This window comes from Ipomoea triloba, chromosome 4 (genome assembly GCF_003576645.1).
Source record: "Ipomoea triloba cultivar NCNSP0323 chromosome 4, ASM357664v1".
NCBI classification, from domain to species: Eukaryota; Viridiplantae; Streptophyta; class Magnoliopsida; order Solanales; family Convolvulaceae; genus Ipomoea; species Ipomoea triloba.
The window spans coordinates 29454918-29469893 of NC_044919.1; the positions used below are offsets into that span (position 1 = coordinate 29454918).

The 14976-nt window shown below is 38.2% G+C and overlaps 4 protein-coding genes across 4 annotated transcripts; 1 reads left to right on the top strand and 3 right to left on the bottom strand.

Annotated features, from left to right (window-relative positions):
- Positions 1-252: 252 nt before the first annotated feature.
- On the top strand, positions 253-2901 carry LOC116017609 (BTB/POZ and MATH domain-containing protein 2-like). The gene is made up of 4 exons (XM_031258221.1): positions 253-992; positions 1519-1864; positions 1954-2230; positions 2415-2901. The coding sequence occupies exons 1-4, from the start codon at positions 595-597 to the stop codon at positions 2591-2593; spliced, it is 1200 nt and encodes a 399-aa protein (XP_031114081.1). The 5' UTR covers positions 253-594; the 3' UTR covers positions 2594-2901.
- A 209-nt stretch (positions 2902-3110) lies between these two features.
- LOC116017114 (endo-1,3;1,4-beta-D-glucanase-like) lies at positions 3111-5206 on the bottom strand. The gene is made up of 7 exons (XM_031257644.1): positions 4981-5206; positions 4827-4848; positions 4362-4482; positions 4088-4178; positions 3921-4013; positions 3498-3598; positions 3111-3397 (listed from the first exon to the last, which is right to left on the bottom strand). Exons 1-7 carry the CDS (start codon positions 5126-5128, stop codon positions 3254-3256), a joined length of 720 nt encoding a protein of 239 aa, XP_031113504.1. The 5' UTR covers positions 5129-5206; the 3' UTR covers positions 3111-3253.
- A 2017-nt stretch (positions 5207-7223) lies between these two features.
- On the bottom strand, positions 7224-9284 carry LOC116017180. Its single transcript, XM_031257712.1, has 5 exons — positions 9117-9284; positions 8070-8459; positions 7902-7982; positions 7745-7816; positions 7224-7528 (listed from the first exon to the last, which is right to left on the bottom strand). Exons 1-5 carry the CDS (start codon positions 9159-9161, stop codon positions 7235-7237), a joined length of 882 nt encoding a protein of 293 aa, XP_031113572.1. The 5' UTR covers positions 9162-9284; the 3' UTR covers positions 7224-7234.
- A 3457-nt stretch (positions 9285-12741) lies between these two features.
- On the bottom strand, positions 12742-14480 carry LOC116017117 (small nuclear ribonucleoprotein SmD1a). The gene is made up of 4 exons (XM_031257647.1): positions 14349-14480; positions 14167-14243; positions 13195-13386; positions 12742-13085 (listed from the first exon to the last, which is right to left on the bottom strand). Exons 1-4 carry the CDS (start codon positions 14360-14362, stop codon positions 13024-13026), a joined length of 345 nt encoding a protein of 114 aa, XP_031113507.1. The 5' UTR covers positions 14363-14480; the 3' UTR covers positions 12742-13023.
- Positions 14481-14976: the final 496 nt, after the last annotated feature.

Sequence of the window (14976 nt, forward strand, 5' to 3'; positions counted from 1 at the left end):
GCATTTTCAGGTTATATTCAGTGATCAATTTGAACCTTATTCCGTGTGATTATATTAGGTATAATACAATAGTAGTTTGATTCGAGTTTTTGATAAGTGTTATTGTATGATATAGAGTTATAGACAATATGACATTTTCAAAAAAAAATAGACAATATGACATTAGTAATTTAGTATCGATGGGCAGCCAAGGTGAGCGAGTATTAGTGCACTGGGCTTAATGATTGCTCTATATAGTTAAATCGTCGACCTACTTAATCAACTATAGTCACTTGTTGTCTCTGCTCCCCTCTTTCAAAATCTTGATTTCCTTGTTCGTCTTCGTCTTCTCTTTGCGTGTTGGAAACCCTAGAAATTTAAGGGTCCAGAACTCGCTGAATTATTGCTTCCACGCCCTAGATTTCTGCAGATAAACCCTGTTCCTCTTACCCATTTCCGTTTAATTTCTCTCTGTACCCACCGTGGATCTGGATTCCATTCCCAAGTTCCCCTTTAATCGAATTCATTTCCCGCATTAAATAGCCGTTGCTTTAATTGCACCCCAAATTGGGAAAGTCTTGTAATATATTGTCGAAAGCTTGATCAAATTGGAGCATGAGGAGGGCTGAGACAGAAACCAATGACAGGCTCTCGCCGCCGGCGACTGCTTCCACGTCGATCACTGAGACGGTGAATGGCTCACACGATTTTATGATCACTGGGTACTCGCTGTCGAAGGGGATTGGGATCGGAAAGTACGTGACCTCCGATACGTTCGTGGTGGGTGGATTTTCTTGGGCAATCTATTTCTATCCCGACGGGAAGAGCGTAGAGGACAATGCTACCTACGTATCTCTTTTCATTGCTCTTGCGAGCGAGGGGACGGATGTGAGGGCGCTTTTTGAATTGACGCTTATTGACCAGAGCGGCAAGGAGATGCATAAGGTTCATAGCCATTTCGGCAGGGCGTTGGAGAGCGGCCCTTACACTCTTAAATACCGTGGAAGCATGTGGTTAGTTTCATTTTCAGGTCTTCTGTAATCCGGATTTTGCTTAATTGGTTTCTGTGTTCTTTGATCATTATCATATTTGTAGATTAATTAGGGGGCATTATGGAGAAAGTAAATTTATAGCCTGTGATGTTATCTTTCTGGTTAACAACTATTTCTTCTTTGTTTATTTTCTTTATTATCTTTTACTTATTTTTAAATTTGATTTTTTTGTTTAATAGTACTTTTAGTGTAGTTTCTAAATATATAAATTTTGTATATTAATACTAAACTTAATACAATGAAAATTTGAATTAAAAATAACTTGACTCGTTAACCTACCTAGACACATAAAATGGGACGGGACGGGACGGAGGGAGTAGTTTCTTTACACTATCCATCTGACATTCAATTTCTTTCTCCTCCATTTGATGTAGCTTTGGTTGTTGTTGGTGTGTTTGCAAGTGTGAGCTTTGTTTGTGGTGTCATAGCCTGTTTCGAACAAACTCAATTGGCGTGACATGATGAGTTTAAGGTTATTATGATGCAGGGGATATAAAAGATTTTACAAAAGAACGACTCTTGAATCGTCAGACTACCTGAAAGATGATTGCCTTCAAGTTCATTGCTGTGTTGGGGTTGTTAGGTCTCGCACTGAGGGGCCTAAGACCTACGCTATATCTGTACCGCCATCAGACATTGGCTTGCACTTTGGGCAGCTTCTGGAAAGTGGAAAGGGGACTGATGTGAACTTTGAAGTTAATGGAGAGACCTTTGCAGCTCACAAATTGGTACTTTCTGCCCGGTCACCGGTGTTTAGAGCACAACTTTTTGGTCCAATGAAGGATCAAAACACGAGCATTGAAGTTGAAGATATGGAGGCCCCTGTTTTTAAGGTTCTTTTCGTAAATCTCATGGAATGTGCTTTTCAACAAGTTCTTTAATCCAGTTTTCCAAATATTGGCTAATGGAATGTGCTTTTCAGGCTCTCCTGCATTTTATATACTGGGATGTGTTGCCTGATATGGAAGAACTTACGGGTATGAACTCAATGTGGGCTTCCACCTTGATGGCTCAGCATCTACTTGCAGCTTCTGATCGGTATGGTTTAGACAGGCTTAGGTTGCTCTGTGAGGCTAATTTGTGCGAGGACGTGACCATTAATACTGTTGCAACAACTTTAGCCTTAGCTGAACAACACCATTGCTTCCAGCTGAAGTCTGTCTGTCTCAAATTCATTGCTTTGCCTGAAAACCTTAGAGGTCAGTTTCATCTTCAAAGAACTTGTCGGGGATTTGCCAACACATAACACACAGTAATCACATTAAACCCTTTAAGGAGGATTACATTAGGGATCCGATTCTTAGCACTGAACAAATATGTTTCCCTTTGCAATCAGGCCTGCGTTATAAATGGCACTTATATCTACTGAATACTGTTTTGCAGCTGTCATGCAGACAAATGGTTTTGAATACTTGAAAGAAAGCTGTCCTCATGTCCTAACAGAACTGTTGGAGTATGTGGCGAGGGTGAATGAGCACCCCGCGATTGCAAGCAAGCTGTTAAAAGAAGCTATCCAAGATGGGAGTGACACTAATGGTAGGCGTGTGAAACAGAGACTATAGCCGATGCTGCCTTGTAGTAAACATCAGCAATGTAGCCAAGAAACTGAGAACTGAGGTCTAGCCAAAATGCATATTTAGGGTTAGAAATATTTCATCAGGTGCCACTATTCTAGATTAACAATGCTGTAAATTTAGGGTTTTCTTGTAATGATGAAGGCCTTTTATTGTCCATTTCTCTGTGTAGTAGGATGAAAATGTGCCTAATCATGTAACTGGAAGCTTCAGAGTACATATAATCTTTCTATGGCCTATATTGACTAGAATATCAAATAATATGTAGTCTCTGATGAAAGTATGAACCATTAAAATTGGAATTTGTCCTAATTTTGACCCAAGTGTTCATCTAAAGAATCCATTTAATGTACATATCAATCAAAACAGAAATTGTTGAAATTAGAATGAGTTAGAGAAAACCCATTTCTAGACTAAAGTATTCCAATACTTTGATTTACGAGAAAATCTGTAGCCGTTATGTGAGATTTAAGTTCCGGTTTCGTTTGAAAGGGTCATAGCGATGTCATCAAACCACCAGATACTTTGCAAATTCAAATACTTAGTTGTACTAAAAATTACACATAGTTTACCCGACAAAGTACATTCAAACACTTATTGTACTAAAAATTGCACATGGTTCATGACTTAATTGTGTACTAAACATTATTAGTTCTTAATGTTCTTAATAAACCAATTCAACATGTCTTGATAGGCTTCTTCAGCACTCTGCACAGCGTTCTCATCTTCATCATTGTACCTTATGGTCCATCCATGGTCAACACCAGGGAAGATTTTCACAAAGTAATCCACCTGTTTCCAAGAACAACAAATGCATATATGCTTAGTCTAAAACTATGAGATACCATACCAATTACATAACAGACAGACCATAAGTTTCATGCAATGTGACCTCAGATTGTGATGAAAGGATCTCTTCAAATTCTTTAATAATCTCTGGTGAAGTTAGTTGGTCAAGTTCAGCCCCCAAAATAGCAATAGGAACCTTCACCTCTGAAAACAAATCAATTTTCACCATAACTACTCAAAGAAAGTGTTTTGTCTGCAAGATGCATGCAATGCTATCTTTTTTTTTTTGGTGATGAGAGAAACCCATAGGCCACAATCACAACCCAAGGGTGTACATTAGGTGAACCCCACCTTGTGACCTTAGTCAGCAAAGAACCACAAGGAGGTAAACCAATCTAACCTTAACAATAGCTGACCGTCTTAAACCAAGAAGGCCAATAGGCCAGTTTCAGTAGGAGTTGAACTTGTAACTTTGTAGTTATCAAGTCAGACCAACTTGTGGAATGCAAATTTCAATGGTCCATACCCTTGATATCATCCACTGTAACAAATGATGGGTGCAATAAAACTGCAGCTTCAATATAATCCTTGGACTGAGCCAGCTGCACAACTGGCTTAGCTGCAAAGAGATTCAGATGTCACAATTACATACAATCTGAAACATGAGGATGGGACTTGTGATCTGATACTCACCACCCCAGCAGTACCCTGCAGCGCCTATCGAAGAGATTCCTTTACTCTTTAGAGCAGCAATTACAGATTTCGCGTCTTCAAATCCCTTGTCCTACACAAACAATTACACACTAATACAGTTCTAGATCAGAGCCATCATGGTGTCATGCAAGCACACAAAAAGATCATAAAGAATGGGAAATTTCTGCACAATATAATGAAATAGTTCACTTGAGGCATAAGGAGTATATATGTATTGCATTATATTGCAGTATGATGAGTACAGAATACATACTGTTCCATGCTCTTGAAGCCAGTCATCCATGGGCTGGCTGCCAGAAACAAAGGGATCTCCATAGAAGAAATCAGGAACCACAACATAATATCCATTAGCTGCAACTTTGTCAGCTATTTTCCTTCAATTCATATATTACAGAATAAGTCTGATGAAAACCAAACAGTAGTACTAGCAGCAAAACAGTACAGGTGACTATAAAAACGGAAGGGAACAAGAAGCATTTAAAAAAAAAAAAAAAAAAAATTCTTTGAGTGATGATAAAAACCCGTAGCCACTACTGAGTGTGTGCACGGGGTAAACCTCATTACCCTAGTCAGCAAAGGACAGTTAAACCAGCCTAGATTGTCATGGGCTATTCCCACCAGAATAACTTTGTGGTTATCAAGTCATCAGCCAGAATCAAGATTATCTGCACAACTTAAAATTTGCATGCATCTTGATTAGGAGAAATGATGAGGGTACCTGAGATTTGGAGCTTCATAACCTGCAAATTAAAACAAGAATGAAAGAGAGGAAAGTGAATATATGGAAGAACAACAAATTAAAGGTCTAATCTTTCTCAGTTTAATTTCTTGAACAATTAAATGCAGATGAAGAAACTCTGAGAAATTCGTACCAAAAACGTCGGAGGCAAGGATGATAGCGAGGTTGGAATTGGAAGAACCTGTAACATATGAGTTGAGGCCACCCAGCTCCACCACGGACCCAACCCCGGCGCTTGGATCCAAAGTGGGTGGATTCTCACAGCACTGAGGCCCAGACATCTTGATGGATAATAATGATGATCGATCTTGTTCCCAGATAGAATAGTGGTATGACGAGACAGCTAGCAATGAGTGAGTGAGTAGCTGCGGGTTTTAAATGCGCCATAGGAGCAGTGAGTAGCTGCAGGTTTTTAATGCGCCGTGTAGCTCCTTCTCACCTACTCCACACCAGGATTTCTTCGGTATGGGTTAGGTATCTGCATGCGTTTTTCTTATGGGTAGCCGCCATGGATGAAGCTAAGGTGGCGATGAAGAATGAGCTAACTAGCATGCATGATCACATGTCAAAGAGAGGCTTTCTAGGAAGCAACTTCAATTAAGGTGGTCAGACAATAAGCTAAGTAATAGCCACAATATTTCAAGTTTGAAGCAACTCAATGGGGTAGCTCCTCTCTTTGTGAGGAAGAATTTCGAGAGAACCCGGATTCGATTCCTCTTAAGCCAACCCAAGATAGACTTGGTGAATTTACCAAAAAGAAACTCTTAATTGAAGCAATTTATTGGCCTTCTTAATTTTGGTCAATCAAGCTATAAGTAACATAGGCTGGTTGGTTTGATTACAAGGAGGGAATTTAGTGACTGTTTGTTCTCTCCACTTATTAGGGTGCGTTTGGTTCGCACAATGTAATGAGTTTTAGTGAAAGTATTTAGCATGTTTGGTAGTTGGGTGAAATGGGAATGATTATTAATAGTTGGGGAAGAAAGGAGAAAGGGAGATGAAACCCTTATTTAATAAGGGTACGAGCTTTCTCATGAGTATTCCAAACTTATAGTAACATTCACAAAACCTATCAGCCAAACATAAGCAATCACTTTTATACATATTCCTTATGTCGAAACCACCAACCAAACACACCCTAAAAAATAAAAAGATTTTGTATATATGTCTATGCATGTATGTTACTACCACTCTACCAGGGTTTGATATGGGTACGTAGCGTTTTTGGCGCATTTTGCCATGATCCAGATTTTATGACTTGTATTGTCGAAAATGGTTTGACAAAAACTCAATTTTTCATACAGTTTTCGAGTAGAGACTATTATAATACAAGTGCAGTACATTGTCCTATGCTATAAGAGCTTAATGTTAAAATTTAATAATGTGTTTATCACAAAAGACATTATATTCAAATGCGAACGAACCCATCTCAAGTAAAAAATAAGGTTATATACAAGTCAGTGCGTATTATTTCTTCTTTGAGTGTTAGTTTCTTTTTGTAAGATGCAAAGTTATGGACATTATATGTTAAAGTTGGGCACATAAATGTACAAAGTTCTGCACCTTAAGGTGCAAATTTATGCACCCTTAATTGTAAAGTTATGCACTTTGAGGTGTGAAGCTATGCACCTAAGTATTCTTAATTAGTTAAAGTTGGGCACTTAAATGTGCAAAGTAGAGATGGAAATAGGCCGAATCGAGCAGAGTTTTAAAAAATTAGATCTGGACTTGTTATGAAAATCTAAGGTCGCAACGGGGAGACGTAGCGATTGACCAGGGCAATAATGTAATGGGGCTCGACTAGGTCCTTGGAGATTATGAGGGGAGGTTTTTGGCAGCAAAGAGTATGCATATAATAGGGAATTTTAATGTCAAAGAGGCAGAGGCTATTAGTTTGAGGGAAGCTTGAGATGGATTCCCAACTTGTTTTTCATGCTCTTGCCATTTCTTCTTTTAATTCTGCTTTTGGTTTTTTAGTTGACGTTGAGGGGAGACCTTTCCTGAATCAGGTTGCAGGAAGTGGTTTAATATTCCTCCATCATTTTTTGTAAACTGTCTTGCTCATGATTTAATGAATTCAGTTCTTGCTTTCAAAAAAAAAAAATTCTAAACAAAAAATATAGAATGAAAACTGAAAAATTAAAAAACAGAGAACAGAGAATAGTTATATAAGGTAAACGGGGCCTGGTGTTTTTAACAATTTTCAAGTCCTTAAGCCTTAAGCACAATCAATCCTCCTACCGGATCATTCATCATTGTTCTCCAGGAAACAAAATTTCCACAAAAGTGACAAAGCCATATCAGTTAAGACTTCTACCAGTTACAATGTTGAATAATCATTAGACCTACAACAACCAGAACCAAGGATCTTTTCCGTTTTCCTTGTGCTATTGAGAGGTTTTCTTCCTTTTGGAATTTCTTGCTGCAGCAGGAGCGTTTGTGTGCGTGATCTTTGGTTGAGGCGAAGGATTAGGAGCATCAGTATCTGCACTGCTTTTCTTGTTTGCGTCTTGAGCTACACTAGGCGCAGCAGCCTTTGGCTGAAGAGAAGAAGCGTTTTTGACTGCATAACTTTTCTTTAGTGCGTCTTCAGATAGGTTTAGGACAGTTTCAGCAGCTCGTTCAAAATTTGCCAAAACGATCATTTCCTTTCCCGTGAAATCATTAATAATTTTCTCATACTGAAAACAAGGACAGATAATATGCAATGAAACATACTCCTAAAATGTGCAGTTATCAATAGTTAGAGCCTTAGAGGCAAAGATAAGTAGGTTAAAATAATTCATGCCACCAATGCCAGGGCTTTCATATTACTTGTGTTCAGTCGAGCTAAACAGTGTATAAGAAAGAATAACGAATTGTGAATGTCGATAAGCTATTAGGTATTGTTAACTCACAGCTTCGTTTTTGCCACGGGAGTTTGCCAAATCCTTGACTAGCTGAATGTTATCCTGGGTTAATGATTCAACCTAAAATTGATCATAATAATCTAAATGAGGCAACACTTATGGAAGAATCAATCAAAGGGGGGAAAAGGGATTTAAGAAGCTAAACCTTTTTCTGCGATTCAATATACAAGTTCTTGTATTTGAGGTCTTCACATGTAGTTCCACTTGGTACCGACCTTTTGGCAGCCTGTTCACGAATTGGATATAGAATACTAGAATCTAAAACTTGTACAATAAAGCATAAGCGAGAATAGAACAACTAAGATATATGTACCTTAGCTTTTAGCTCTTTTGCTGTCTGGTACAGGTAGTCGATTTTCTCTTCCATGCCTATCTGTTCCTCAGTTGGATTGGCGTTATATGGCTCCACAAGCTGCACCTCCTCGTTTTTTCCATCACCACGATCAGTCTCCAACGCAAGTTCAGTGATCCCTCCCTGCTCCTCAGAGTGATGGGAATTAACTTTCTCAGCACGTGGCCCCTCCTCTTCCACTTTGTTATCAGTAAGATCAACTTCCTTAGCAGCACGCTTGTTCCCAGCAGATGAGACTATCTTTTGAAGCCGACCAGATCGTCTAACATCAGAACTAATGTAATTGGATGCTGTCTTCTTTGAGGCCGGGCTCGAGGGCTTTGAAAGCGTTATTTTGCCATTTTCCATGGCCTGCAAAGAAGGATTTTAACCAAAATCCAAAATATAATTCAACAAATAGCTCAACATGGTCTGATTGAGCAGAGACTTACAATCTAAAACCAAATTTTCTGCCCTATTACTTCAAACCAGTGAGTCACTATCCACTTAGACTGTCACAGTCATACACCATTTTCAAGATCTATAAATTTTCAAATGCTTTACATGAAATAAACACACCATATATCACCAAGCAGCTACCATTTGTGACTCCCACATGTAATCTTACATGACCAACAAAGGGAAAGTTACAATTTGTACTTTTCAATTTATGTATTCAATTAATGCAAAAAGTTCCAGTCTTTAGAGTTATTACCATACCAGTAAAGGGGTTCTACTTTATACATATACCCACATTGTTCTGTCTCAAAGATAACACCCAAAACTCACAATCCTGAATCCTTAACAGTTTCATACAACATTGTACCATCTGGTTCTGTAATGAACTACAGTATATCAAAGCGCTCAAAGTTCTCCCACCCCAAGCCCCGTTTTTCAGTTCCAGGTAAACCCAAAGCCCAAACCCACACACAATCACAATGACAAAGACAAAGACAAAGACATGCATACGGAGAATAAAAAGACTGGAACTTGGATTTCGATTTTCTGTTCCGAGCATATATGATATACCTTGCCTGCTGAAGCTTCTTTTGGAGTCTTGGGCTTCCTCTTCATGATGTTATCTCGACAACGAACGAACAATCGCGAAGAAGACTATTCCTCCCCTGTTCTTGCTGCAGACGAGGGTAAATATGCTGCAAACAAGGGTAGCTTGTCGGACAAAATTTGTACTTCGGGGCCGCATAGGTAATCGGACGGGTGTTTTGGTTCACAATCAAATTTTAATTGGGGTTGAAATTAAATATTTATAATTAAAATGCTTTTTTTTTAATCAATTTTTAATTGGGGTTAAAATTAAATATTTATAGTTAACATTTTTTTTTCTTTTTCCTTGATTTGACAATAACTAGAATTAAAATAAAAATAAGTAATGAGAGTCATTACCATTATCGAACACAGTGTTATAGGTAAATATTACTACCTAAAATTCACCTCGGACTAGTTCTAATCTCACAAGAAAGCTCCATTGTCCAACACTTAACACTTGAAAGCTTGGTAAGCTTGTTGAACTCTTAGATGATTACAAATGAAGCCATTTGGGGATATTTATACTCATTCCATCCCCTTAACAGAAATCATTCTTTAGAATTCTCCCTAAATCTCTACACAAACCTAAGGTTGTAGAATATTTCATATATCTCTACTACTAGTGTTATATACATGCTTCTAGAAAATTTTGTAAACTATGAGAAGTTATGTGAAAATCTTTAAAAAGTCTAGAATGATGTAGCACCCATCAGAAACGTATAGAAAAGGTGCACGGGCGCTACATTGGTCACAAAAGACCACAAGTAAATAAGCCAACATAAGGCCCATGATTTGGCCAAATCTATCTTTTTGTATAGAAACTCTAGGTATTGGCTCTTTGAGCCACTTACATGTACCTTTGAGTTTACTATTACGTAATGAAAGTTTGTGTTGGTTATCAAAAAAGAAAAGGCCAACATAACTTTCTTATTATTGGCTGGCTCAAACCAATAAAACTAATAGGTAAAACCTTATTATAAAGTCAACTACCTAACCAACTCAATTAGATTTACCCACTGTTGTAAAAATCCCCGCCTAGGCGCTAGACGCCCATAGAACGAGGCGAATTACTCCCTAGGCGTCCGCCTAAGTAGCCGGCCGCCTAGGCCTCCGCCTAGCACCTAACTCGGCTGATTGGGCCTTACTTATAATTGGCTGGCTCAAACCAATAAAACTAATAGGTAAAACCTTATTATAAAGTCAACTATCTAACCAACTCGATTAGATTTACCCACTGTTGTAAAAATCTCCGCCTAGGCGCTAGGCGCCCCTAGAACGAGGCGAATTGCTCCCTAAGCATCCACCTAAGTGGCCGGCCGCCTAGGCCTCCGCCTAGCGCCTAACTCGGCTGATTGGGCCGAGTCGACCTAGTTAACTCGCCTAACTCGGTAGAGTTAGCCGAGTTAACTCGAACGAGTCGGCCTTGTTAATTTTTTATTATATTTATATATATTTAAATTTTTTTATTTCTATAAATAAGAGAAGTAAAAGATATATATATATACATACATACATACATACATATATACATACATACATACATACATACATACATACATACATACATATATATATATATATATATATAAGAGAAGTAAAAGATATATATATGACATACTCCACACACATGAATTCTTTTTTTTATATTTATAGGTCACCGCCTAGGCGCCGCTTAGGCACTAGGTGCTAGTCTACCGTCCGACTAGTGTCTAGCGCCTATTGCAACCATGGATTTACCCCCAACTTTTGTCATTAGCAAGGAACATAAATATGATAATGAAGTAGTAAAATTATATATATATATGTAACATAAATATGATAATGACTAAGCGGCGCCTTGCTAATGACAAAAGTTGGGGGTAGTCCAACATTTGTCGTTCACATCCGGCGGTTTCATCTACCAGCTGGTTGGTAGGGGAAAAGGATCCTGAGGTAGGCCTTGTTGAGATCTGTGTAGTCTACGCACATTCGCCACGTGGGGGGTTTTGGGGCCAGCACGACATTGGCTTGCCATATCGGGTACATAACCTTTCGGATATGGCCTATCGCAAGTAGCGTGTCTACTTCCACTTTCACAAAGGCTCTTCGATCAGTTGACAGGTGGCGGTGTTTCTGCTTAATAGGTCAGAAACTCGGATCCACTGCCAATTTGTGTGTGATGATGGATCGGTCTATGCCCGGCATGTCCTTTGGGCCCCAAGTGAATACTATGGAGTATGCCCTTAGGACGGCCATCACCTGCTCCCGTAGCTCGGGGGTGAGTCCTTTGCCTATTCTGACGCATCTGTCGGGGCGACTTGGATGTAACGTGATTTCTTCCAGCTCCACGGCAGGCTTTGGTCCGGTACTCCTCTCTTTCTCCGGTTCCACGGTATGGACCGGCAGGGGACCTGCCATTAGTTTTTCACAAGCCGTGCTGTCGACCGTGGGGTAAAGTTTGTATTTACAAATAGTTTTTTTTTTATTTATACATAAATATTAATGATTTATCATATTAATATTTGAAAAAAAAAAGGCATTTTACAATTTTTTAAAATTAGAGATTTTTTTTTTTGCTTTTTGGAAACATTTTATGAAATTTCCATAAATTCTTGGAAGCAAATATTTTACCAAAAAGGCAAAAAATCTAATTTTGAGGTGAAAGCTGAGGTTAGGGAACTTCCAGCGAAGTGCTAACATCATCAACAACGATTCCTCTCCTATATAATGTTGGTTAAACTTCAATATTCACCACAATAACCCGTATTTAAAATAAACTTTTTAAAAAAGAAAAAAAGAAAAAAAAGAGAACCTTCTTTAGTTGTTCCCGTCTTTTGCTTGTTTAGTGTTTTTGAGTTCTCCGTTTCATCTAAGGTTGAACCTTTGCCTTACCCCATTGATGTTTGATTGATCTTTGTTTCAACCTCTTGATGAAACATATCATAAATATCTTTCTAGACTCTTTTTTTTTTTTTTATTCCTGGGTTGTTCTATATTTTTGTAATAGAGAACTACTTCAATTTTGTTCAGAGTTGCCCTTAAACACATAGGTATGGTGGTTGTTTATCTCTTTTAGAAAAGGTGTATATGCCTTGCTAATGACAAAAGTTGGGGGTAGTCCAACTTTACGGCAAGTACTATGGTCTGGTGGTCTTAGGTTCTTATTTTCAACCCCTCTGTCGCGGGTTCGATTCTCATATCCATTTTGTAATCGCCTGGGCTTTAACCTGCTAGGCCCGGCATCCTATACCCGGTTTATGGTGGACCCAGGCCGTTAAATCCATCATATATATATATATATATATATATAAAGTAGTTATAATCAAATTCAATAGTAAAATAAAAATATACTCCGGGTAAAAGTGATGAACCAAATGACTGTCTTCTAGTATGAGTCTCAAAACTTTTTTCATTCATTTTTAGTTTTACCTAATAAAATAGCCATACTAAAATTTTCCAAAAATCTTTTAATAGGCAATCATGTGCCTATATGTTGATTGATCAATGATCACTAAATAACTCTTTTTAAAGTAGCTAATGAGGTAAATGCTTTTAAAGGGTCAAGGAGAAAGAGGAAATTAAGGTCACTTTTATACTGCAAAGATACTAATAAATAATGGCTGCAAGCTTGAGACAAGAAATTCTTCTTCTTTTTTTTTTTACCGGAATTACATGTCTGCTGGTAATCCAATATGGTGAGGTGGGAAAAAAAAAAACGGAAATAAAACTGTTCCCTCAAGGCTCAAACATAACATAATTCGGCAGGAGTCCTTAGAATGTAAGAACAATTGGATTAATTGGATAAATCCAATCATGGTTAGTAAAATAGATTGAAATAAACTCTGCATTGGTACATATATGTGTACATGAACAGATGACACAAAACACTGAGATAGGCACTGAAAGCCATCTAGCGACCTCGCCCACGGCCACGCCCGCGCCCTCGTCCTCGCCCTCTCCCCAATGGTCGTCCTGAAACAGCAAAACAATGGAGACAACATTAGAAGTAAATATAGGCACGCTGTGAGTGAATTGGAGTAGTGCAGGCATACGAAAACTAATGGAGTACAGACTGCCATACCAGCAGTGGGCTTTTTTGGCTTCACCCTAGGTGTTTCTTCCACCAGCAAAGTCTCGAGATTTAAACTGTCAGGCAGTATGTAATAACGAATGTTGTTACCCCTAACACTCAGGTGATCCATTGTCACGGGATTCTTCCCTTTTGGTGTAAGCTTTACAGTCTTCAAGTGTGTGTTCATGCTGACATCAACACCTGAAAATGTCAAGCAACACAGCAATTAGAAATTGCAATTCATAACATAATATATATGAATTCACAATCACATCCACTTTGTGCATGCTGCTATTGTGGTATACTAAGCAGCAGCAAAGACATCCATAAACTAGTCATTGCATATAGAACCAATTCAACAATAGAAACTCGGGCAATGTAAAGAATCTAAATGTTCAATTACTACAAACAGACAAAGATAAAGTTATACATCCCATTTGCCACTTGGTCACTAGAAAAGCTTATATAGTCCCTTTCCCCATCAATATGGGACCAGAAAAGGCTTATACAGTATTATAGTCCCTTACCTATATGCAACAAATTAGGAACACTGAAAAATTGATCCCCAGATTTTGGAAACGCAACATTCCAGACTTTTCCACTAGCCATTCTAAACAAAAACTAATCACTTGACTCAATCTAGAGATTCAAATCAAGTCAATATATACAACTGATTTTATTATCACTTAAACTTTCTATTAACAATTTCCTTTTGTCATTTCTTTTTGTGCATTGCACCAGTCCTGCTCCAGTATTAGAACTAGTAAGATTTAGATAAAACAGGAAGATCTTTACTACAGCTGTTCTTCTGATTCTTTAAGGGTGGACTGTTCAAGCATTTCTAGCTCACAGAGTCGCAATTACTGTCATCACAACCATTAATCCTAGTGAAAGCCTAAACTCATAACACACACTATCCAGCTCGAAAAAAAAGGAGATTGCAAGAAATAACAACAAAAGATAAGGTAGGCGGAGAGATACCAGTGATAGTTCCATGAACGACGGTGCCGTTTTTGAGCTCGATGGAGACAGTCTCATTGTTCAATTTCATCAAAAACCTGAAATGAATGCGTAAATCATTGAGCGGAAAGCTTTATGCGATTAATTTTGGCAGAAATATGCTAATTTTCATAAAAATAAATTAGTAAGAAAGAAAAACAAACCTGACGAGCTTCATCGTTGAGAGAGAATGAACAAAATCGTTAGGGCTTACAGAGCCTTCGCTGGAGCGAAGGGTTTTAGGCGCTTAGGGTAATTTCAATCTTCAGGCGGAGCAACGACTTTATGCATTGGGCCTTGCTATATATACATAGTAAAGTTCCTTCTAAAGCCTATGGGCCTAAAATTATGTGGCCCAACAGTAAAAATGGGCCACATGGTCTTAGAAAATCCGCAATTTGAGAATATATTTACTTATAGGATCAACCATATGCATTGTGAATCATGATTCAAATTACATCTATGTAATTAATAAATTATATACTTTTAGTTTAATTACTTACGGTTCACATATTATAAACTTATAAACAATGTTAGAACAAGTACATAATTTGTTAACTAAAAGTATATAATATTCTAACTGCATGTACATAATCTGCACCAGTGTCAACAAGAAATCATTTGGCTACCTAGGAATTTAGGTAAGTGAGTGTTCATTATTCATTTTAATAGGGTTATAGGGTAGCCCTACTTGCTCGATCTACGTGGTCGGTGATCTACATGTATACTTTCCGACCTCATGAGGGTCTACATGTACACTTCCTGACCCCCGATCACCCCCCCCCCCCCCCC